This window comes from Cydia fagiglandana, chromosome 11, assembly GCF_963556715.1.
Source record: "Cydia fagiglandana chromosome 11, ilCydFagi1.1, whole genome shotgun sequence".
NCBI lineage: Eukaryota > Metazoa > Arthropoda > Insecta > Lepidoptera > Tortricidae > Cydia > Cydia fagiglandana.
Window position 1 is genome coordinate 8429402 of NC_085942.1, and position 24871 is coordinate 8454272.

A 24871-nucleotide genomic window follows, 5' to 3' on the forward strand; every position below is an offset into this window, starting at 1 on the left:
ATGTAATTCGACCTAATAAGCGTGGCAGTGGCTTCAGCTGAAATCATAGAAGAGCTACGTTCTGGATAGAGGGATCTGGGGGCCGATTTTTGAAATTCGACCACTCGATTTCGTGTATTTCGTTAAATAGGGTCTATATTAATTCGCATAACGTAATACTCCTAATTCAAATTGGCATAAGACAGATTACGCATAACTTTTAAATCGCATAACATTATTTCGCATAACTGAGTACGCATAATGTTAATGCGCATAACGTTTATTGTCATAACAATGACTTAGTATAAATGTAATAAGCATAACGCTACTTTGCATAATTATTAAATGGTATAAATATAAAAGGAAGGTAACAGATTGTTATGTCACCATAAAGCGGTATTTGGAGGCAATTGCAGCCAATTTAAATTAAAGTTTAGTTTGGATGGTTTTTTTCTATCCTACCGATTTATAGGTATAAGTTCTATTTACCAGTTAGAGGTATTGACAAATGTAATTTTGATTGTATATATTATTTTATTTATTTAATACATCTGAGGAGATAATCAGGATGTGAATATATCTATAATATTATCGGGCTGTTATAAAAAAAAACCTAACATCGAAGGCTAAGGCCTTCTGAACCTAACCTAACCGAGTTGGTTAAGTTGGTTTCGTCCTGATCCATTTACATTATAAAATTATGCTAATTCATTTTATGACAGTTACAGTTATAGTTAATAATGTTATGCATATTTAAATTATGCGGAGTCATTATTATGCGCAACAAGTGTTATGCTATTTTATTATTATGCCTGTTTAATGTTATGAACAATTATTTTATGCCAAATCTGTTATGCGAATTCATATTATGACAATTAATGTTAGGCGTATTAAGGGGCACCCCGTTAAATAATATCTCCACTACTAGGCATTTAAATTCTACTAATAGAACTGGAATCGAGTTGTAAATACCAATAGGTTCCAAATTTCGATCGCTCGTATTTCATAAATTAGCATTTCACCGTTTTCCACCGATTTTTGAGTGACGAAATCGAGCGATCGAAATTCAAAAATCGGCCCCCTGTATTAGAACTTTGAACTTCCCTTGGGGGTGATTGCAGTAGACAATAATTATTGAATTGAGTAGTAAGAGTAGGCACTCGAATAATCCGTATCAGAGTAGGTGTAGTGCCTACCTGTACGAGACAGATAATTCCGTACTCAATGGATCCAGCAATTGGGCGTACTGCTATAATATATTATACCCGTATATCATATTATGAACGATTGTATTTTTGCCATACGAATAAATAAATAAATGCTATATTTCTGGAGTACTTGGTAGTACTTAATTAATTAGGTACAATATTTTCCACTTACCCATTGCTAAATTTCATTGGCTAGCTTCTTCACTATGATGTTCATGTTTGTGTAATTTGTATATCATATCAACTGTAGATTATAAATCGGCACTCAGTTTTGTCTTGTGGCGTAGGTACTTTGGAAGAACCATTGGTACATGATTGGTACTAATACTACTAATTGTACTATCCGGCATTGCAGATGTTTTCATCTGTTGCATAACCACATTTTTCATAAAGCCTCTCACAATCTGTAGGTAGATTCTTGATACAATTCTGATCGTAATGTCTCACAATAGTCACAATAACGATAACATTTTTTTTTGATTCTTAATTATTCTTGCTAATGTTTGTAAATAAACATGACACTTTAATACTGTCAAAGTCCATATGTAACTGATGTCATAATTTAAAGAAAATCTAACATTACACAGGAGGATTCAAGCTGTTCGATATTACCTTAAAATTTTAATTAGATTAAGGCTGCTCCAAAGGAATTAATAATAATCGTAGGTGATTTATTAATTTCTCCGTAGCTCCATGGGTCTCCGTGGCTCCATATAATGTTCGAGATTCGAGATACCCTAATCGATATGTACTTACAATTAAATATCAATTCTGCCAGCCAACATTAGGGAAGAACTTAAAATTTGCATCAAATTACTTTGCCACTCTCGTGGATAAAATGCAACTTTCTCATCAGTTTTTGAAGAATAAAGAGACGGTGCTGCTGCTTTACGAGCTGGTGTGGTGCAAAATACACTGTTACTGTGTGAGAAAAATAGTTAAATAGATGTTCTGGTTTTAGTAATAAATTAAATATTTCTGTTTTTATTCAGCAAAAATAATACAGTATAATGAGTAACATCAAAAAGATTAAAAACTAAAATTAAAAAATGAAATTAAAAACTACCTACCTAAAATTAAAAACTAAACTAATATTTTTAAAATCTAAACTAAATATTTTTGTACGCCAAATATAAATATTTTTGTTACCACCAATGTTAACAAAAATAATATAATTCCTTACCTATGATCTTCATTTGTTTTGTACCTAATAATTTTTTCAGCGCATACTACCGCCATCTGTGAGAATGTGCTGCAACCATGGTATACTCTACGTAAAGAGACAGCAAAGAACGTAAACGTAACAGATTGTACGTTCAATGCCGTTATAATTCACACTGTCGCTACTAGATGGAGCAGTCTGTGTAATAATTAATTTACTTAGTCATAATTAATTCACTGTTTTAATTTTTATTCAAGTCTTTGTTTACACTCCGAATCATTCAAATAAGGTACTTTTGAAATTCTTGTGATACAATTAGTTTTTCCGTTTCGGTGATGTAAAAGTCAAGCATAGCGTTAATTAATATCAAAGACATATGTTATTATATCATATAACAAAAATTTGGAAAATAAGTAGAACAACGATATTAAAATACTGATATATACAAAAAATAATTGCTTTATATTAAAACACAATTTTCCCTTAATGACGCCGCTACTGGACGGTCGACGCAGTGATTTTTATCCTCTAGGTACAAGTCTACACAGTTGCCTCATCGTTTAGGTAATTATGGTAGATGCTGCCTGGCGCAGTGCTAGACTTGTTTACTCCGAGCTAGTCTCCTTCGGGTTTTACTCGACATTGTCTAAGGTACAATGCTATAGTTCATTTTTTAGCATTAGAAAGAAGATATAGTCGCACCAATAAAAGTCTGCAGCGGATTTGGTAGCCCACGCAGTGTAAGTGTTATTTATACGTCATAATTTCATAGAAGTTTGACGTTTAAAATGACACTTGCACTGCGTGGGCTATCAAAATCGCTGCAGAGTTTTTACGGTCTAACTTTAAACAATCTTGACGTAAAAAATATTGGAACCCGCTGTAAAAAAAATTGTGTATATTACTTATGAAAACCAAATTAATGTAAAAGATCTTATATGATTTATAATTCTAGCATATTTGCTGTGACTTATTTTTCATTAGTGATTTTTAATAAAAAGACATGTTTAGACCGCTTACCTTCTTTCTAATGCTTTAAAAAAATGAACTATACATTCATATTAATAAAATAGAGAAATAGAGCAGCCTCTATATTGTTTGCTATAGCATAGCTATTGATAGCTATAGCGCAGGGCCTTTGCCAGAGGTAGGTAGACAAAAACCAACAAATGTTTCAGAATGTATTCAATGCTTCTTGTCTATTTGACACTCCATTTGACAGTCAGTACTAATAGCCATAATATGGCCATAATCATGATCAAATAAGTGATCAAACCAAAGAGCATATAATCACTACGTTTTCAATCAAACCATCAAACTCAACATTAATAAAATGATAAAAATATATTCGATGACTAACAAAAAAATATAATTATTAATCAGATTATTACTTCATATAAGATTAACCATGCCTTTCCACAAGAGTTGTTACACGTCTCGAAGCTCTGGGTATAAATACCGCACTTTATCCACCAGTACAGGACCGGATGTGAAGAAGTCCAAAAGATCCAGCGTCGGAAGCAACAGCGTCCAACATGTAAGTATAATAGACCAAAAATTCATCAATCTACGCAACGACATTTCGTGTTTAATAAGCAAAGAACTTGAAGACACCGATCAGTCGCGTCAGTTTATACATGAGAAGCTAGAGAAAATAGAGGCTAAAGTCAATTCAATCGTTGAGTTGCGAGACAACGTGATGACGATGCGCGAGACTCTGAACGCAGCTGAGAAATCTTTAGGAGATTTATATCAGAGGGTACAGAGGATTGGAGTTATGAATGAAATTAACAGTGTCAAGAACAGAAAGAGAGAGGCGCTGATCGAGGAAGGACCCGAGCAGGAGATATATAGTTCAGTGATGATCTTGGCTCCACAACCTATTTTGGCTTGATCTGTGAAGACAATCCCTTGTATGACAAGGGCACTAGTTGAAGTCAAGGTTATTTTCAATTTTGTTAGAAGTTAAAACCATGCTTTTGTCACTTGAAGTACTTGAAGCTGTTAAATGTGAAGCAACCAAGTTATATAGTATGGTATGATTATGTTGCCGTAGGAAATGTGTTTTGAGCTCCAACAGGAGCCTCTACCAAAACTCAAAAAATAATGTGTAAGTACCTATTAAACTTAGTTAAAAGAAACATGTAGGATGAACGTTGAACCTAATTCTGAATTCTTCTACGTAAAGATGACACTGAAATACAAATTGTGGTCAGATACTTTAGCCAATTCGAAATACCAGTGTAGTTTTGGTTTTGAGGTAAATAACACAACAAAATAGACTGAATGTTATATATTTTTGTCTCAGGAGGAGTCGTTACAAATACAGCTTATAGCTGATTAATTGTTTTATCCATTCATAATTTTATACACAGTAAAAGGATCGAAACCAGAAAGTTTTTATTGAACAATACATAAGTACCTATAAGTATACAGACGCTCACAAACCAGCACAAAAATGTTGTTTATTAAATTCTATAACTAGGACTAATAAATTACTGTACAACTTTGAGTAAAACAATTTTACCTTTTCGGGTAACTAGGTAATATTTTTTAAAGATGTATCTTTGTATTATGTGCTGGTTAGTGATGCTAACAGTTCAGAATTAAGGTAATTGTTGCTAATTTTACAAACACCTAAACAACTATTCACAAGAACACCTCGAAAGGTTTCTTAATGATTACAGAAATATACGTCGAAGATGTAAATTTACGTAAGAATAAAGTTGTCACACTCGACTCGACAAGATTATTACACCTTACTACTTTTTGATTTCTTCTTTCAGAACCCGCAATATTATGTTGTCTTGCAAAGTGTAACAAGCTTTTAAAATAGCCATATGAAAAGGAAGAGCAGAGCATTCAAGAATTCAAGTCTATATTGAGCAGAGGATAGGTACATTTATTAGCATTATACATTTATTTTGCATCAATCTAAGATTCGTTTAAAACGACAAGAATATTTTAAAATGTAAACTTCCACTAAACCCTGTACGTAGTCAATTGAAAAGTAAAATAGTCAATCAATTTCTTTACAGGTATAAAAATCCTGCATGCAATTTAAATATTCTACTTAATAGAAGGCTAAGCTATTTCTTCATAATTTTTATAATTTAGTCCAAAGTAGAAAAATAAGTACTTGATAATAATGTTCTTAATAATTCTATTTCAAAAATCGATCTAATAGCGAAAGTGCGCATATAACAAAAGTGCCTTGTTAAAGTAAAATTTCATCCAAAATATTATTTTAATGATTTAAGGGTTTATAAGTGGCTAGTTTAAGCGCGTGCGTACACCGGATACAGCTAATTTGCGAATTAACATTTCGCGTAATAAATGTCGGGTGTGGTGAGTTGATGACCAAAATAAACTGTACTGTAAAACTCCAAGGTGTACACTGTAGAGACTCTTGAAACTCTTCACGCGTCTGGTCTGGACGCACGGTCGTGTAACTTCCTAGTTCACTAGGATGTAAGTTTGTATTATACTATGGCACAATCTAAAAAATATTTATTTAAATAATTGAAAATCTAAATGCTTAAATATAAGAACACGTTTAATCAAAGGCAGTGTACTTTCCAAGAAGGGAGAAATGTTACAAGATGCCAACAAAGGAACAATGGCTTCGAGGAAAACGACATTTTCACTGAAACAAATATTTCTCCCGGGACTTTTATATTAGTCCACAATTATAACTTGTTCAAAATAAAATAATAGGTATACTTAAAGTATAAGTGTGCCTAAAAATGACTAGGGAGCACATTAATCATAATTAAATTATGGAAGTAATCTCCTACTTACAATTCTATACTAAATAATTCAGAGGTACTTTTTAAAAGCTTCATAATTTACACAATTTTGTTGATAAATGCAACAAAATTAATTTAAATTAAGCTAACAAAAACAATGTACTTAAGAAACTAAGTAATAAGTATAGCGTTTGTGCACCAAATTCTTCTCAAATGATTCCAATACGCTCTTAAATGCAAATTGTTTTACAATTGGATATGTAAGCACCTAACTGAATACAATTTGGTAACGTTAAAATAATTATAATATAATTGATTTAGGTAACAGATAGATATCACAACATTAAATACACAAAATTATCTACTACATAAGTACATAAAGTGCTAAACGTAGACATTATCTACTTACTGCGGCTGGGCCGCGACACCGATCATATATTTTTTCGTTAAACAATTGCATCTACACATTCGGGAGTACGTTATCGACTCAACTATGATAAAACAAACAACTTTCAGTTGCCAACTTGTGACCTAAGCATTGCATTTCGACCTAAAGCATTTACTAAACAAAACCACAAGAAACGATTTAAGGTACATGGTATACATCATGCAGTTGATAAACTCCTCCGTTTTTTAATTTAACTTTATAGGAGTTCAGAAAATTTAACTACGAATTAAGATTATTCCAATTCGTAAAAAAATACAAAAAGAGATGAGTCCTTCGACGAAGTCTTTTCCACATTGTCTATCATAAATATCATAAGAATATTGACTCGATATATCTCAATTTTTCTATCATTTCCATTAACTTCCGTAATACGTGAACTGTGTTAGCCAAGTTTCGTCAGGATTGAAGAAAATGTCACTCATAACACCTTAGTTCACTTCGGTCCACACCATCGATAACGCAACATCACATTTATTTGAAATTTTCTGCCATTTTAATCAAAAAGGCATATGAATGCCCGGAGAAGGCCTTCGCCGAAGCAGGCGCAGCAGCCACGTTTCTTGCGTTTCTCCTCCGGTGCGAAACTCGGTTGCTTTGGTCGCTTAGGTCGGCGCGCGCAGAGCTTGCTAGGCTGGGGATCTTCGGGCACCGGCTGGGAACGCGGGCTCAAGTGCACAGGCAGCGCGGCGGGCTCCGCCGGACGCGGCCGCGCCCACCGCCGCAGCAGTCCCTCCTGCTCCGCGCCCACGGGTACTGGCGCCGATAGCTTACGTGCCCGAGCCAATACCAAGGCTCTCTCCATAGGCTCCAACAGTTCCAAGGCGAGAGCACGGTCTAAGTCTTCGCCCTGCAGCAGCAAATATCGCGGACAATAAGCTAGCTCGCCTAGCGCTGCCCGCTTGTTGCTCGGCATCAGCTCGCGTTTAGTTCGTTTGCAGGCGGCCGTAGCCCATCGGGAGAGCGCCTCAGCCAAGACTAACTCGTTTGATACGCGAAGCGTGTCGCGCTTTACTATCAAAGCGAGATCTTCGTACGTTAGTTCTTCGAGACGCTCGTCGGTTAAAGCTGCATTAGCGTTTTCGTCGAGCACCAGCAGCGCGTTGTGCGCCAAGGAATCGCACCATCGCGAGCACTGTGCAAGAGAACGCGCGGCTGCGTCATCCGTGAGAGCCGGCAAAGGAGGGGCCGACGCAGCACCAGGGAGACGCGCGCAGAGGTAGCGCAAGTCCCGCAATATTTCTAGAGCTACGCCGGCATCCAGCATCTCGTCTAACCGGCGAGCACATCGCTCGGCCAGCGGTGGACACAGGAACTTGTAAGCGGCGTCGAGGGCGCACCGGGCGGTCGCCACAGAGTTGAGCTGTGTTGGCTCGCAGTAGTGGTAACGGAGGAGTTGTTCGAAGCCGCGGCGGTCGATGTAGTCGACAACGATAACGTCCGTTTTGCAGGCCAGCAGGGCCGCGAAGACGGGACTGGTGGCGGCGAGGACACGTCGATGGCCGGGGTAGCGCCAGGTGTCGCCATTGATGCCGGCGACGAACACTATGTCGCTTTGCTTCTCGTCGTCGTACAGGCGAGCGTTTTCGTTCTCAGACTCGATGCAGGAGCTGTCTCCGGCGGCGCTGTCGCGGCCCGACTCGATCTCGTCGTCGGACCCCGTCCGGGCAGGATTCGTCACCACCGTCATTGTAAGTATTATTTGTCTTCTGCCTCTTTCTTGTTCCGAGTTTAATCTGGAACGAGAAAAATTATGATTAGATTTCTTCCTTTAAATTATTGGATTAATGAGTCAAGAGAACAGATGATTAGATTAATCAAATAATCAAATATGTTTTACGTAGGTATATCTCTTATAAAAGTGGTATATCTAGTGTGGTTTATCTAGTCAATTCAACACTAAGCAAGCCGACATTCGTCAATCGAATCAGATCCAATCATAGAACAATTAAGTAGGTTAATAATATTTTATTTTCGAATATCAGCTTTCTTTAAACCTGAAAAATATTTGAACGATTTACGTTTCTCTCTGAATTTATATGATGCCTGCAACATGTCATTATAAGAAGCTACGTCGTTAACTGCCACGTCGGTACAGACTCGCGAGTATTGTATCAGGCGCTAACCAGGTTCGTTAGCACCCCTATAACACCTCTGTGAGCATATAAGCACCATATAAAGAATCATTATTACCTCCGTAATGTATTACGAATCGTATGTGCTAAATGCGAGCAAGGGCACCTTGTGTTTGTTTGGTGCCTAACTCTGTAATTGTTTCCGCCCTGTGTCCGTGATGTTATAGATTTTGTTTGCGGAAGTCAATTAAATAGAAATCACTTAAAATATAAGATTTATTTGCTTTTTGATAAACGGTAAGGTCTAATTGTACTATATAATGTCTCGATTAGCAATAAAAACACATGCTACCTATTTGAATAAAACCGCGAATTGGTAACAGGTTTATTTTTTGTTAAAGTTGAATCTGTAATAAATACTTTTTCATGAAAAAGAACTAGAAGTAAGAGAGCTCATTTCTATACATTTACAATTATTTATCGAATCGAATGTGCAAGTACGGGTACTCGGAGACGCTATTATTGAATGCAATGACCTGCGACAGATCGCGTCGCTGCGCTTGTAAGATATCTGCTGCATGCCATCGCCCCCCCCCTTAGCACACTCACGCGGAATAATGTCTAAGCAAAAACGTAGACTTGCTACTACGCGTACGTTAGAATATAATGTCTCATCCTCGCTAAGAGCTCACAGACATTATTGTAGGGAGGACTTTACTTATCAAACCCGACAGCCATTCGTATAGGTAGAACTCAAACAAAAACACTTTATGAAAGTGGTTAAAGTTATAATATGTACGCTAACTTTGAAAAGAAAGTTAATACCATATATGAGATTCGACAAAAGTTTCAAGCTAGGTTTAATATTTATCAAATAGCTCTCATGCTGAGAGAGAGGTTTTGATGTACATATTTTAAAACAGCTGAGGATTAACTAGCGTTCATACTGATGATCTTAAATGAAATTTCGCTGGAAAAGAATACAATCTTCTGAAGATTTAACAATCGTAAGTGGCAGTTGTGCGAAATTTGCGTCAGTGCAGCGGTGCGTCACTGCATTCTCCGCACAAACAAAAATACACAAACGCCTGAAGCCGCAGCTTGGGCTGGACTAAACACCGCGAACAATAACTAACTAAACAAATCAGAATGTAGAAAGCAATTCGAGGGAACTTAAATATATTAAACGCTTTTTTTCGTTATTTAATCAATGCAATAATTTCCCCTACCTAATAAACAATTTTACTCGTAAATCGGCGACTTTTCTTTTTAAACCCTCAAAAAACCTGTAAAACTATTAAAATAAAATAATGTCGAAAAAGTCTTGAAAACATCTGACTATCGAAATATCAATAAATCGCAAAAACCGTTACACAAATCACCGTTTCCGCGTTCACATTTTAAATTCAGAGGATGTATCAAATAGATGAAAATATTCCGCGGCAGCTGTCGCAGGTCTGGCCCATTTTTTCCCGTTGCACAATCTATCCGTTGGCAAAGATTTCCTCGAAATTTTATTGAAGGTATCGTTCAAACATACGCAGTTTCGAAACTGCAGGGACATTTACGATGGACGGTTATTTGTGATAACTCTCTGACCCACATACATTCGCATAGCTTTATGGTGGAGCTTGGAATTGTCCTATATTTAGCGGCAGCAATCCATGTGTGCAATATTACGAAAGCACAAATGTGTTTCACTCTAGCCTATTGGAATCGCACAACGTAGTGCAGTCAGATGCTCGCTTATCAGATCTTAATGATGAAAGCTTCCTGGCTGCTGCAACTTTCAGACTCGCCTTTAAATGCAATATGCGTTTGACTAGTAGGTATACTTACCTGCCTCAATTAAATATTGTGAAGCTGTAATTTCTTCTTAAGAAAAACATATAGCCAAAGAAAGGTAATTTATGTAACAAGTGTTATGGAGTGGTCACGGTTCGTCGGCGCCCTCAGATTCGGTGCTCAGGCGTGTATCCTACGAGTTGGTTAACTCAATGACTTATGTACATTAATACCAATTACTGACCACGATGCCGGAGTGAGTGGCTACTGCAACCTTGCACGCCTATCAAGGTATCTTTAAAACCTCAATCTTAGTTATCAAAATAATTATGTGAGGTAAACGCTAATATTATGTTGCCTGTTAGTTTACTCATAATGCATTTTGACTATTTGAGTCGCCAGCACTGGTTGGAGCTCGTTCGCTCAACTTGAATTATTTATAAAGTGTCTCACATTGACACGAGCGAACTCTGGTATGCCACCTAGGGCATCCAATAATGGAAATTGAAATGTACGTAAAGGTTTTAAGGGGAAAACAACCAATCACGAGTGCTGATTTTCCGGACGCTCTTCGATGAAATAAAAGGGGTCACGGCCACAAAAGGCGCTGCTCTCCTTTTCATTTTCATTTCGACTGACGTAGTAATGAGTGGTTTAAGCTTCAGTTTTTTTTTTTCGTATGGCTTGTTTCTGTTACTCTACTTCAGAGATTTACAGTTTTTAAGTACTGTACCGCTTCTGTGGTTAAGGTGGTAAAATCCTCCACTTGCCCACGGTATTTGGTTAGAGGACAGTCAAATACCATGTGGTGTACGGTCTGCTCGGCTGCTCCACACCGACATGCTGGTGATTCGCACCAGTTCCATTTGTGCCACAAATAAGCACAGTTGCCAACTCCCGTCCTTATTCGATTTAGCATGCACCAAGCGCGTCGGGGCTCCTCAAAGCCAGCAGGACGTGTCTTGGTATTAGGCTTGAAGACGTCGCCGGGGAGAAATCTTGATTCCCATTCAGATTCCCAGGAGTCCCGTAGGTTACACATTGGTGCTGGATCATGGAATCTCAGCACTGGAGGATGACGAGACTTAAGTCGTGTCTTTTTAAAATCATGAAGGTCTTCATGGACAGGTAGGTTTGGGGATGCCCGGATCTTTTGTATTTCGAGGCCAAGGCATTTTTCTCTCCGCATATGAGGTGGCAGTATGTGGGATAAGACTGGTAGCCAATAAATCGGTGTGGGCTTGAGGCATCCAGAGATGAGACGCATCGTGTGGTGGAGTTGGACGTCAACCAGGGAAGTGTGAGCGCTGTTAAGCCAAACGGCTGAGCTATATTCGGCTGTCGAGAATACCAGCGACAGTGCTGAGGTCCGGAGTGTGGCTGCATTAGCACCCCAGGTAGTTCCTGTTAGCTTTTGGATGATGCTGTTGCGGGTTTTCAGCTTTGCAGACGCATTCCCAAGATGCTGTTTGAAGTTCAGGCTTCTGTCAAGAGTGACTCCCAGGTATTTAGGGTGGAAATTATGTTTCAGAGTGGTGTTCCTAAACTTGACTTTCAGCTCTTTTTTGGCCATTTTGTTGTTTAAGTGAAAGCAAGCTACTTCCGTTTTCGAAGGGTTAGGACACAGGCGCCAGTTCGTGAAGAAGTTGTCCATGGTAGAGAGATCCCTTGTTAGCGTTAGTTCGGCAGCCTGCATGTTTGAGTCTAGTGTGACCAAGGCCAGATCGTCCGCGTATCCAAACTTCCGACTGGTTGTTTCGGGCATATCGTGGACGTATAAATTGAAGAGCAGTGGTGCGAGGACCGACCCTTGGGGAAGGCCATTATTTAGGACCCTTACTTGGCTAGCACACTCACCAAGGTGTACGCGGTACGGCCTGTTACTAAGTGCACTTTCGAGCAGCCTGTAGATTTTTATGCAGGGCACTATTTTCAGCAGCTTTAGTAACAGTCCCTGGCGCCAGACGGTGTCATATGCTGCAGTGAGGTCGATGAACACTGCAGATGCCTTCATGTTACGATCGAAACCCTTCTCAATGTGCGTTGTAAGTGCCAGAACCTGGTCCGTGCAGTTTCTTTGGGGGCGGAAACCAGCTTGCTCCTGTGGTATGTAGTTATTAATGACACTAGAGATACGGTTGTATATAATGCGTTCCAGGAGTTTGTAAATGACACTAAGGAGTGCTATTGGTCGATAGCTTTCTACTTTATCGTCCGATTTCCCGGGCTTTAAGATAGCTATGATTTTAGCACGTTTTAAAGGAGGGGGAATTGTGCCCGAGTCTATTATGGCTGTGTAGAACTTGGCGATCCAGTCCCGTGTGCGAGGGCCACAGTATTTAATAAACTCTGGAAATATTTCGTCATCACCACAGGCTTTATTTATCGAGGTTTCTTTTATGGCAGACATCACTTCGTCTGCAGAAACTGGTCGCCCAAAGTCCTGATGCGGCAGTGTTTCATTCTTAAGATTTTGGAGCTCCTTACGGACTTTTCGGGTGTGAAGTTTGTCACTGGGTGCCTTTGACAGTTTGTGGATCCTACGGGCGATTTCATTAGGGTCCACTTTGGGCTTTCGTTTCTGGGACGTGTCCCCGGAAGACAGTCTGTTCAGGGTGTGCCAGGCTTTACGACTAGAATGCTTAAAGCTGATAGTTTCAACTGTTTGTGCCCATTTCATTCTGCGAGCATCATCCAGGGACCGTATAAGTTCGTGTGCTACCTCCCTGTCTCCAGTTTCAGAAAATTCGTTCCACAACGTTTCAGTCTCAGCGTTCCAGCAAGGGATGTAGTTTTTTCTGTATCCTCGGGGTATGTGCTTCTTAGCAATGCTTTTGATTAGTTTCCGAAACCTCTCGTAGTTTTTGGGCTCGGGGGGGATCCATCTTAAGCAATCATCTAGTTCGGCTGCATAGGCAGGCCAGTCGGCCTTTTGAAAGTTCCAGCGAGGTACAGGATATGATTCTACCATCGGTATTTGTAAGCCAATCGTTATAAGGACTGGTCTATGTTGGCTGTGAGGGAAGTCTGCAAGGACCTGCCTAGTTGTCGGGACTGGGGTTCCATCGGCGGCCTTCGTGGTGAAAACGAGATCGGGGTTATAATCGCGGCCCCAGCGAGCGGATCTAAACGTACCCTTTCCCTTATTGGACACAGCGAGGAAGGTGTTATATCTATCCGACCAGTCGATAAGTGCCTCGCCATTGCCATCATTTTGTCTATAGCCCCAGCTGGTATGGTGGCTGTTGAAGTCACCTATAAATAACGCAGGGTGTTCGAGACTGGGCAGAGGCGGTGTGGGCCAGCAGGAGTTCGGTGGTTTGTATATATTGCAGAGTTTGATTTCACCAAGCTGGACAGTTGTGGTGGCAATATCATCAGCATCAATGTTGTTCGAGAGCAGGCTGATTTGGTGGGATAGCGCTGTTCGGGCAAAAGTAGCTGTTCCGTATTGGGCGTGGTATGTTGCTGCAATGAGGTCGTAACCTGGTATGTTACCTCTGCGGGCAAGTTGGGAGTCGTCAGCGGTATGCGTTTCCTGAAGCAGGACAACGTCAATGTCATTGTCGTGCAAGATTTTGTGCAAACATTCAGTCTTAGCTTTACTAATACTTTCTATATTCAGTTGCAAAACGCGAACTGATGGTCCAACGTTCCTTGTTTTTGGGCGCTTAAAAGTGCCGTTTTTAAAAGCATCCGAATTCATATCAAGCATTGAGTATTGGTTGGTTGAGCTTCAGTTATTTTTGACATTTAAGTATAAGAAGGTAGCTTAACTAGGTTAGGTTTTACTATTACCTACCTACTATCAATCCCACGATGTCATGAATAACTCTAATATCTATTAGAGTCTAAGATAAATTTTGTTACGTTGTAAGGTTCTGAAGTTAAAAGGCTTTGTCGATTTAGAATTTTATGTCACCGGACATAAATTGACAAATAATCTCGAAAAGGGACGCAGCGGAGAGCAGCTTTTATTGTATACGTGTATAACTATGTCACGGTTTGTTTTTAATTTTTGTTCCATATAATTGTGTATTACAATGTATGTATTTCAGTGTGTGCACGTTTGGTTTGGCGGTATGACCAAAACATCGCTTGATCGCGCAGGGGCTCGGAATAGCCCGCGACACGCGGAAATGAATGCGCCGTGAATCAACACCAGCCCAGCGTCCGCGAGCGCAACTACTAATCCAATATTCAATAATGATCTCATTAGAACACGATTAAGAGTCAGAAGATGTAGCCGCTAAAAAGCCGGTCGATATTACAATTACCTAAGCTAAGGAAGTTACCTATGCTTACTTAGTTTTCATTGATTCTGCTAAAGAAAATTAATACCGAACATATATACTACATACATATATATATATATTTGAATGTCCGTGACAAAGCACGTCGTTTTAAAATGAGTTGGTAACTTCTAAAATATGGGGGTGGCTACGTTCTTGTGACTCTGAAAGTTTTAGCTAATTTGATAACAATATTGATAACATGAGTCTTTCTAACATGATTATTGAAAACATATTTGGTTCTACAGCGTTTTCCATAGCACATCAAGATGTCAACGTAGGTATATCTAACGCGTCTAATGTTAGAGCATAATGTTGCAACATCTAAATCCATTTGTTAAACGATATTGGACACTAATGGACATTAACACGTCGGCACATCAAACAAGATCATATTCAGTAAAAAAACAATATTTATTCAATTTATTTAGATTTCACAATGCCTTTTGCGGCGCTGTCATTGAAGACGAAGATAAATTCTGCCAACCGCACATTGTGATGTTGTTTGTGTTACAATTATACCACGACCTCAAAGGCAGTTAATATGCAACTCAACTTTGAATCTGGAAGAATACACAAAGGTGTTATACTGAATAAATATCATAATATATGGAAAAGACGTCCCAGCTTAACAAATAAGTTAAATACTTGAGCGAGGTTTTGACGACGTACGTATTAGAGCTTGATAAATAAAAGTTAAATATTTAGGCGTGATGCGTGGGCGTCTGTAGCCGCCAGTGCCAACAAAATGTTTCTCCAAAAATTGCAATAAAGATTTTAGCTAGCCAAGAATGTTTACAGATTTTTCATGCCAAATCTTATCCGCTAAACTGATTTTTATTTGTGCCAAACGCTATGTTACGGGGATTATTTATAGGCATGTGTATCGCTCCAAGAAGTAGGGCAATGCTGTTTCTAGTGCACTTTCATCCTTAATGGCCTATAATGGCGGTTCGCCTTACTCGCTATATTAAGAGCTAGTTCCCTAACTTTCAACATAAGAAGCTTAACGCTTTCAATCTGCTAATTACTTATCAATCGTAATCAAAACAAGATTGAAGTCGCTAATAGAAATACATAGTCTCTGATAATTTTTAATGCTCAGGTATATTTATTAGCAGTATTTTTGAGAATTTAATGATACCTAATGAATGGAAACATTGGAAAAGTTAACCAAATCCCGTGTAGATTGAAAAAAAGAAGATTTGTAATCTTAAACGCGCTTGAATGGAAAATCTGGGCCAGTACAATAATGCCGAAGTATATAAATCATAAGGATGAACTGGAATGGCAATGTTTAGCTTAAGAACCCTCCCATGTTATGTTAACGCGGCGGTGTGAGTTGAAGAGAGTGTTTCAGTTTACGTAGTGGCTGGGCGGGCGGGCAGGGCGCGTCCCAAATACCGGGAACTGGGTCAAGAGTAAACCCGTAAACCGAATGCTCCTAATCTTACTATCCGATACACAGGTTGACGAGCATTGTGCTGATGCTGAAAGGTCATGCCGAGTCTCGGACAGACATAACAATGTTATTACAATTTTTGTAAGCCCTAAAATGCCTAAATTCCATAAAGCTTTTTATGACGTATCGACATGGGATGTTAAATCTATTGATTTGCTCGCTCGGTGTAATCTTAAGCACGACACCATAGAGTTATATAGTTTGAGTATTCTAGGTCCATGCGCGACACACTATTATTGTCTTTGGATGAATTGAATTAAGTTCGTTGCGTTTGCGTTGGTTGTCACTGTTACATTACTTAGTAAAAAGTCTAGTTAATATTTGTCATACTCCCGCCTCTCTCAGTGGTTAAGCATAGGCAATAATATTATATCTATAAACCGTTTCGGCCCATGTATTGAGTGCTCTCCATTAAATGGACATCGGATAATCTACCAGTGGTCTGAGCTTTCAACGACTAATATTGATAATTTCGCGCCGCATTTTGTAAACATTTTCGCGTTAGTAAATCAAACAAATCATGAATATTTAACTCATGTATAGTTGTTAATTTAGTATCAGATTCTACGCGATTTAATGCTGAGATTGGGGGTTTTTATTTGTTTATATCGGGATGACCAGTGGAAGGTAATTTTGTGGCTATTTTAAATTCAAGGCATGAAAGTGATGCGTAACTACAGTTTATGACTTAGATCAGATTGCTCGTAAAGATGGAAGGTCGATATACTTAGCAATGTGTAACAATCCACCAAGATTGATTCATAGTCTTTTTACGCGTTTAGTTATTTGGCGCTCATAAGAGGTTGCCTGAGTCATCTTTCAGAATAGTACGTGATGAGTAAAATAAACTTCACATTGCGTGAAACTTTTTAATAAGTGTAAGGTGGTGGTACTAGTGCTCGACATGCTATTGCCCAATAGATGACACCCAGCTGTCATCTCTAGGTATTAACAATGACTTAAGTTTCAAGATGACATGTAGGGACCGCTTCGAGCATCAGTACCACCACCTTATAGGTGTTTTACACTGATTTTTAAGTATCTAATGCTAGAGATGTTACAAGAATAGGTATAGTACTGGAAGATATCATCGTGCCTTTTGTGAACAAAGCAGGAGTCGAACCTGCGTCTCTACCGACCTTTCTCTATTATGTCAACAGAAAAAAATACAACATTCATTACATGCTTGCTTTAATAGTCTATATTGTTTTTTAGCAAAAGATCTCAGTGATAAGAAGCGGACATGATAGGACCGATGTATACAAGGGTATAACAGTCCTGTTAAATATTAAATTAAAAAAAAATCTCAGTGAAATTAACTTTGAGTATCTAAGCTGCTACAATTTTTTTTCTATATTTCTATATTCTACCAACAAAGGTACACCAAACTAAAAAACACTATGAATATTAATTTATTGACACATTTGAGGCACGACCGTGGCACGACTGTCTAACGCACAGGTCTAATGGCTGTTCATCTGTCCATCATTCAAAGTAGTTACTACGGTTCGTTGTTTAAAGTTACCTCCTGAAAAGAAACAAACACAATGATCACTCTTACTACAATTCAGCACGGAACTAACGCATAATCGGTTAAACATTGTCATGAAACGTTTTATATATATTTCCTATAAATACCTGCGTTCACACGGCAGCCTACATCCCACTGTTGGGCACAGATCTTCTGCCGTGGGTGAGACGGAAAGAATTGATTTCACTAAACACAATGAAACCACAGAATAAATAATAGTACTAGGTACAGAAGACTCACTCTCTAACAAAACGCGTCTGTTACGATCAGCACAGATACTCGTATGGCCGCTAGGTGGCGACAACGCCACGCGCGCCTTATGGCAAACCCCAAAATTGGGGTCGAACGGATGCACTTTTAGCTACCTGTAGCAAAGCGACGAAATCGCGGGGTGAGCCACGCCTGATGAAACTTAGAAAGATTTAAAACTACTTCCAACAGTAGCCAAAACTTATTTATTTTAAAGACATGGGGCCCTTATAGAAAGCAGGATACTTACATCTTAATATTTCAGCACGCAATGGTTTTGTTCAATGTTCACTCCGCGCTAACAAACAACATACTGTATGGCTCCCGCACACGCCTACTAGATTTATACATATCCTAATTAGACAATTCATCATCAATTCATCCTATTCGTCAAATAGGAAAGTTTACACAACGGAAAGGACGATTCAGAGCTTCCAGTATTAGGAAGTTTTCCATCAGCTTACGGTCTTGTCCGATGACGAATACACCCGTACGCTCGAGCTTATCAAGAAACCTGTTAGAACGAGACACGCTTATGCATAAAACAGTGTTCTCTTTTCCTCAAGTTCACGATTTATATATGTAATATAGGTCAGTTGTGGGACCGCAGGTAGGTATTCTGACCATATTTATGGATACCTAAGCAAGCGCCATGGCTGCGTAGATAATTACATAGAATCCAATGAACCGGGTCTGGCGCCTTATTCGACGGGGAAAATCTAATTCAACCTAAACTTCATTGTAACGTTATTCCAGTATTGCCTACTAGCAAAATTCAAAAGCTAAGCATATCCCACACTCAAACTTTAAGTGATTTTGAACGCTGCGCACCTATTATGTACGAGTAGCAATACTAATTAAAGCAACTCCGAAATGAAAAGCTAGTTACGCAGAACTAAATATGTCTGTTGCGTTTTTAGTCAAGTTCTGAAACGAGCGATTTACAGAATAACACCGTTGCTTATTCACTGTTTATGTAATGTAGGTAAATAACATTACCTATCTTTGGCCTTCTTAGGTCAATATAAGGACATTAGACTTAGGGCTCGGAATATTTTTCATCACAAAGTTCTACGCCCCTGATGACGTGCATAAAATAACCTTAAAATAACCATGATGCAGAAATATGTAATAAGATTTTAGGGTTCCGTACCTAAAGGGTAAAAACGGGACCCTATTACTAAGACTCCACTGTCCGTCTGTCCGTCACTTTTGTGAAATTCCCTACAAATTGACCCCCTTTGTTTAGCGGAAGCAGTTATAAAGTTGACCCAAAATTTTTTTATTAAGCTATGAGCTTCATCACATATGTTCCTTGAGTAATTCTAAGCATTTCAAGCCTGGGAGCCAATAAGAAATGTGTGTCTACTCGGATTTGTAATGGATTCAAACTTTCAACCCCTTTTTAACCCTGTTAGGGGATGAATTTTACAAAACGCTGAAATTACTTTTCCTGTCTTTTAATAATATCCCCAAATACAAAGATTCAAGTCCCGCGTTCGAAAATTTTTTTGATATCCATACAAACTTTCAACTCCTTTTTCACCACCTTAGGGGATGAATTTTCAAAAACGCTGAAATTAGTTTTCTTGTATTTTAATAATATATCGTTTTACGAAGTTTCAAATTCCTAGCTTAAAATAAAACTTGAACCCCATACAAACTTTCATCCCCTTTTTAACCCCCTTAGGGGTTGAATTTCTCAAAATCGCTTCTTATCTCTTGTACACTTTATAAATGTAATCTAGTGTGCAAATTTCAACTTTCTATCTTTTGTAGTTTCGGCTCCGCGTAGCAAAAATCTCCAACCAAATTTTTCACCTTTTTACGTTTTTCTTGTAAAATTACTATGAAATTGAAAAAACAAATATCAGCAATGAATTCTACGTCTTTGGTTTATACGAAAATGATACCAAACTTGCCCTAGTACCCACCAGGATCAGAGTAGATTTTTTTTTTAAATGACGGATGGCGGCCGTCTTTGTACCCCACCCTCCCCCCCACTTCACGCTAGAAATGCTTAGAATTACTCAAATATCAGATGTGATGAAGCTCATAGCTTAATAAAATTTTTTTGGGTCATGTATGGCAGCGTTACATAACTGACTCCAGTATGTTCGCCTGTATTACAGGAAGGAAAATATTTAACGTTGTGGTTTTGAATTAGGTACTTAATACTGGCTATCCGTAACACAATGCTAACCGAATTATTGGTTTCAAAATTTTGATTCATATTCATATTATTATGTGACCGCTTTTCCTTACAGCCGATTTACTTAACTCATATTTAAATGTAATTATCTTTAAGGCAACAATCTGCTTGTACTATTCATTTAATAACTTAATTTGACTATGTATGAGTATGTCTCGCTCGAACACACTGGTTTCGTGTTAGCAAAATAAGTAAGTAACTACCTGCCCCTATTATAAAACTTTTATACAAGGATAGGTATCCTTCCTGTTTAAGTTTCTCCACTTGTACTCTCTTGTGTATTAGTATACGTATATCGCAGTGTGCAGTTCTTAATCTAATAAATAGTATTTTTATTTGTGATATACCTACGATTACTACGCTACGACCCTTTAGTCCGTAGCGGCAACATACTTGCCATCATACTTAAAACAAAAACGCACCTCTACTATAAGAATTACGGTTCTAAATCGAATGACTCGAAAGGAATGTCAAATGGTTAAAGGGTTAATGTCAGCGTCTATAACTCTCTATGGTTTCTGTTGATTTGTATTTTTAACCCTTCGAACTTCAAGAACCCTTAAAAGCGTCGTGAGTTGTCGTGCACACAGTCAAAGCCACTTTCATGATTTCAAAGATGTAGAGTCGCTTTTCACTTTACTGCTTTACTGCTCAGACATACAAACTAAAAATTAGTTATCATTCATAATAATAAAATGTATTAACACAAATAATACAAACCGTGAAATTAAACCAATTTCAATATAAAAACGTAGGTTCTTTATATCGGCTTGCAATAGGTACTTGGTACAAAGTGATGACAATTTCATTTCGACTCTATTGCATGAAATTAAAGATGAAAAGGCTTCTTTTACTTGCAGCTTTATAGCTGAATTGCCAGTGGAATATTTTTTACGTTTTGTTTAGTACCTAGACTTATAATTAATTAAACGTCCATTCATGTCTCTATTTATTTAGGTATCGTTTTATCGTTTATTTATACTATAACAACCCTTTATATAAGTAGATAGATTAATCAAAGGCTTAAGTAAATGAAAATTGTACGTATTGGTTTTAGAATAACTTGATTACTAAATAGAGAACGGTTACACTATTAAGATCAACCGAAAGCAGGATAAGTATAGGATTTATGTGCAAGTTTTCAGAAAGTTATTTTTTTTATTTAGCTAAAAGCAAATGCAATAATATGTTTACGACCCCACGATACTCAAGATAATACATAATGTAAGGCGGATAATTTACTATACTTTATTTATCGTTTCAGTGATAACTCTGTCACGAAATGAATACAAGGAGTCTTTTAATATTTCAGATACCGTCGCGATTGCTGCCCCAAGTGCCCGACCGCGCATAACCACTGTATCTGACAGTGAAAAGACAGTTTAGACTTGGAATTTAGTGCTCGAGAATACGGTGTATGTTTAACTGACAGATGCTATGCGTGATCATTCGAAACATTGTGGTTTATCAAATTTTATACTCTGCTATGTTAATGCAAAATATTCAAATGAATAGAAGACTTGTTTAAGAACAATTTCTCAAGATGGCAAGCCTAAAAAGCAATTTTAGGCTTACCATCAAACCACCCAACTATAAATCTCCCATCTATGGTCCAAAACTAACTCGAAAAACTTGGCTTAGGTGTGAATATTATTTGAATTATTTAGTTCTGAGACAACATAGGAAGAAGATTAGTAACAATTCATGGGCATATTGTTAGAACTCCATTTAAATGATAACTAATTAAAACCAAATAATCAGCAACAGTTTAGCCAAAAACTGTTTAACCGATATTGGCCTAGTACGTGTCGTCTCTTGTGAATATCTTGAAGTTTGAATACGGCAGTTAGATTTATTATAGACTAGAAAGGACCTGAAAATCGACACCCGCATTAAGCCTCCATAGATTTGGAGAATGGGCACCGTGATAAGACACAACGGTTAAATACATAAAGACCCTATCGCCGTGAAAGGCCGAGACGTGTGCAGTTTATGGATTCTATTACAAAATTTAATCGAGTGTCATCTCAGGAGATTCAGGAGCTCAATACAATAGCATAGAATGCATATAGAATTACGGATACTCCACCTATAGTATAGTTCGTTTTTGTAGCATTAGAAAGAAGGAAGGCGATCTTGACTAGTAAGTATTTTAATAGAAAAACGCTTTTTAAAAATTTGTAACTACTTACCGTAAAACGGGGTGAGTAGGTTTCGCGGGGAAAGTTGGGTTATGAATGGGGAGAGAAGGTTTGAGAGGGGGGTGAGAAGGGATTTTAAGGCTACTGCTACAAAAATAATGTATTCCAATTTAAAATGGGGCTATAGTAATACGCATAATAAAAAAAAAACGATCCAACAATCTTCCAAAATCTCCTATGTATGAAAAAAACCGGGCAAGTGCGAGTCGGACTCGCGCACGAAGGGTTCCGTACCATAATGCAAAAAAAAAAAACAAAAAAAAGCAAAATAAAAAACGGTCACCCATCCAAGTACTGACCCCTCCCGACGTTGCTTAACTTTGGTCAAAAATCACGTTTGTTGTATGGGAGCCCCATTTAAATCTTTATTTTATTCTGTTTTCAGTATTTGTTGTTATAGCGGCGACAGAAATACATCATCTGTGAAAATTTCAACTGTCTAGCTATCACGGTTCGTGAGATACAGCCTGGTGACAGACGGATGGACTGACGGACAGACGGACGGACGGACGGACGGAGGGACGGACAGCGAAGTCTTAGTAATAGGGTCCCGTTTTACCCTTTGGGTACGGAACCCTAAAAACCCTCTCACCCCAAATACGAGGCACTACGGGGTGAGGTGGGTTTTCCTCTTTATCGTCAAAGTTATGAAATGAAACTACCCAAAATAAAATACAAACGTCCGAACCACTTATTATATACACCATTCAGTTTTCACATGTAAAAATAAAATTTTATCGAGGTTTGAAAGTCAAATTACACCCAACTCACCCCATTTTACGGTACGGCTTATGAAAGCAGAAGAATATAAATGATTGTATTAGATTCAAAATTGTTACATATTTGCCGTGACTTATTTTAAAAACGTGTTTTTTTATTAAAAAAACTCATTAAGATTGTTTATAATGCTAAAAAATCGAACTATATAGAGCTGGGTTCCTAAATAGATAATGATGATTTATATTTCATACGTTATGACTTATCAATAAAAATATTTAAAAGGGTATCGCAGCGCGTACGTTAATTAATACATGTGAGCTTTGGAATAATGGAACATTAGGAATGCTGTAGAAATAATTCAGTAATATTAAAGTAAAATGTTAATTTTAAAATGTTCATCAGTGACTAATAGTGAATACCTACTACATAAATAGTGTTAATTGTTTCAACTTAGTACTTTTATTTGTTTCCGCTGAAAGTATTAAATAAACAAAGTAAGTCAGTCGTAACCATCTGAAGACGGAACAACAGATGCCTGGCAATGAACATGTGTAATTAGCTGTTTTAATTACCTGTAGATTTTAATAATGATCTTACAAATGTCTACAATATTTTACTAATTTTACAAAACCAAGAACTTTGCGTTAAAATGTGAACCTTGGCTCTAATAACATTGGTTATTTACAAACGTTAATGATAGTGACTGCTACAAGAACTGCTTGGTATTCTAATTTCAGACGCTGAAAACAAGGTACGTTTGAAATAAAAAAATATTACCTGTTGTGACGCGCCGAGTCAGCTGGTTCACATTTCAGAGTCCCAAACGTCTACAGCACCTGAACGCATCGTATCACGTACACCACACAAATTTCAGATTTCAGTGAATTATTAATTTAAATTTTGCAGTTTTATTATTATGCAGTTAGAGCGTGCTGTTATGTGTGTGGTTTAAGTTGTATTGCGAGGCAGGGTGCCTGGGGGATCGGCGCGCGCCGCCCGCCCTGCGCGACCTCGCCCGGAAAAACCCGAAGTGCACTCGTGTTCGTGGCTGAAAGCAGCGCGGTCGGCCATGCTTTCCCGCGCGATAAATTTAGCACGATTTTCGCGCACGGCTCGGTAGAGGCGCGCGTCGCTCGAGCCTCCGTTGGCAAGTGGCGGCCGGCCGGCGGTCACCGTCGCCTGGCGACCACGCATGCGCGCCGGACGATCAAAACAAACATGAACGGCTTACAAAGAAACCCTTGGCATCTTGTTAGATTCCCCTGAAACAAAAGAAACGCGACCTTCGTGTATTCGCGCATTCTTAAATGGACAACATCAACGAAGCGCGAAGGCATAAGACAATTTTAATTAGGAAACTCTAAATTTAAATCCCTGAAAAAATTGTTACATTTTTTTCAAGGCTGGAGACAAATTCTGAGTGACAAATCGTACCGATCCATAACAGATCCAAATCAAATATTACAATCAGAATTGCCTCCTATACAGTTAAAACACAAATCTTTCACAGAAAACCGTTCTTCAAGATTTTAAAGATACCTACCTAATCAGGAACAGTCATATGCACAAACATTTCTGTGGCACAAACACACAAACTATATGCATATATATATGTATATATACATATATATATATATATATATATATATATATATATATATATATATATATATATATATATATATATATTTATATATTTATATATATAAATATATGCATTGCGAAAAAAAATTAAATTAATTTTAGTAAAATTATGTATTACATACGTGCTATTATTATTGAGCTTAAGGACACCTGATGA

At 38.0% G+C, this 24871-nt stretch overlaps 1 protein-coding gene across 2 annotated transcripts; it reads right to left on the reverse strand.

Annotated features, from left to right (window-relative positions):
- Window positions 1-5834: 5834 nt before the first annotated feature.
- On the reverse strand, window positions 5835-24301 carry LOC134668870 (BTB/POZ domain-containing protein 6-B). Of its 2 annotated transcripts, none has more exons than XM_063526346.1 (2): window positions 23848-24301; window positions 5835-8279 (listed from the first exon to the last, which is right to left on the reverse strand). In XM_063526346.1, exon 2 carries the CDS (start codon window positions 8231-8233, stop codon window positions 7040-7042), a length of 1194 nt encoding a protein of 397 aa, XP_063382416.1. In that variant the 5' UTR covers window positions 8234-8279; window positions 23848-24301; the 3' UTR covers window positions 5835-7039. The 2 variants fall into 2 exon arrangements, with proteins under 2 accessions (XP_063382416.1, XP_063382417.1); XM_063526347.1 differs by lacking the exon at window positions 23848-24301 and adding an exon at window positions 18188-18264.
- Window positions 24302-24871: the final 570 nt, after the last annotated feature.

Bases quoted from the DNA above. Each gene is read 5' to 3' on its own strand.
- LOC134668870 (XM_063526346.1), bottom strand. From the start codon at position 8,233: ATGACGGTGGTGACGAATCCTGCCCGGACGGGGTCCGACGACGAGATC.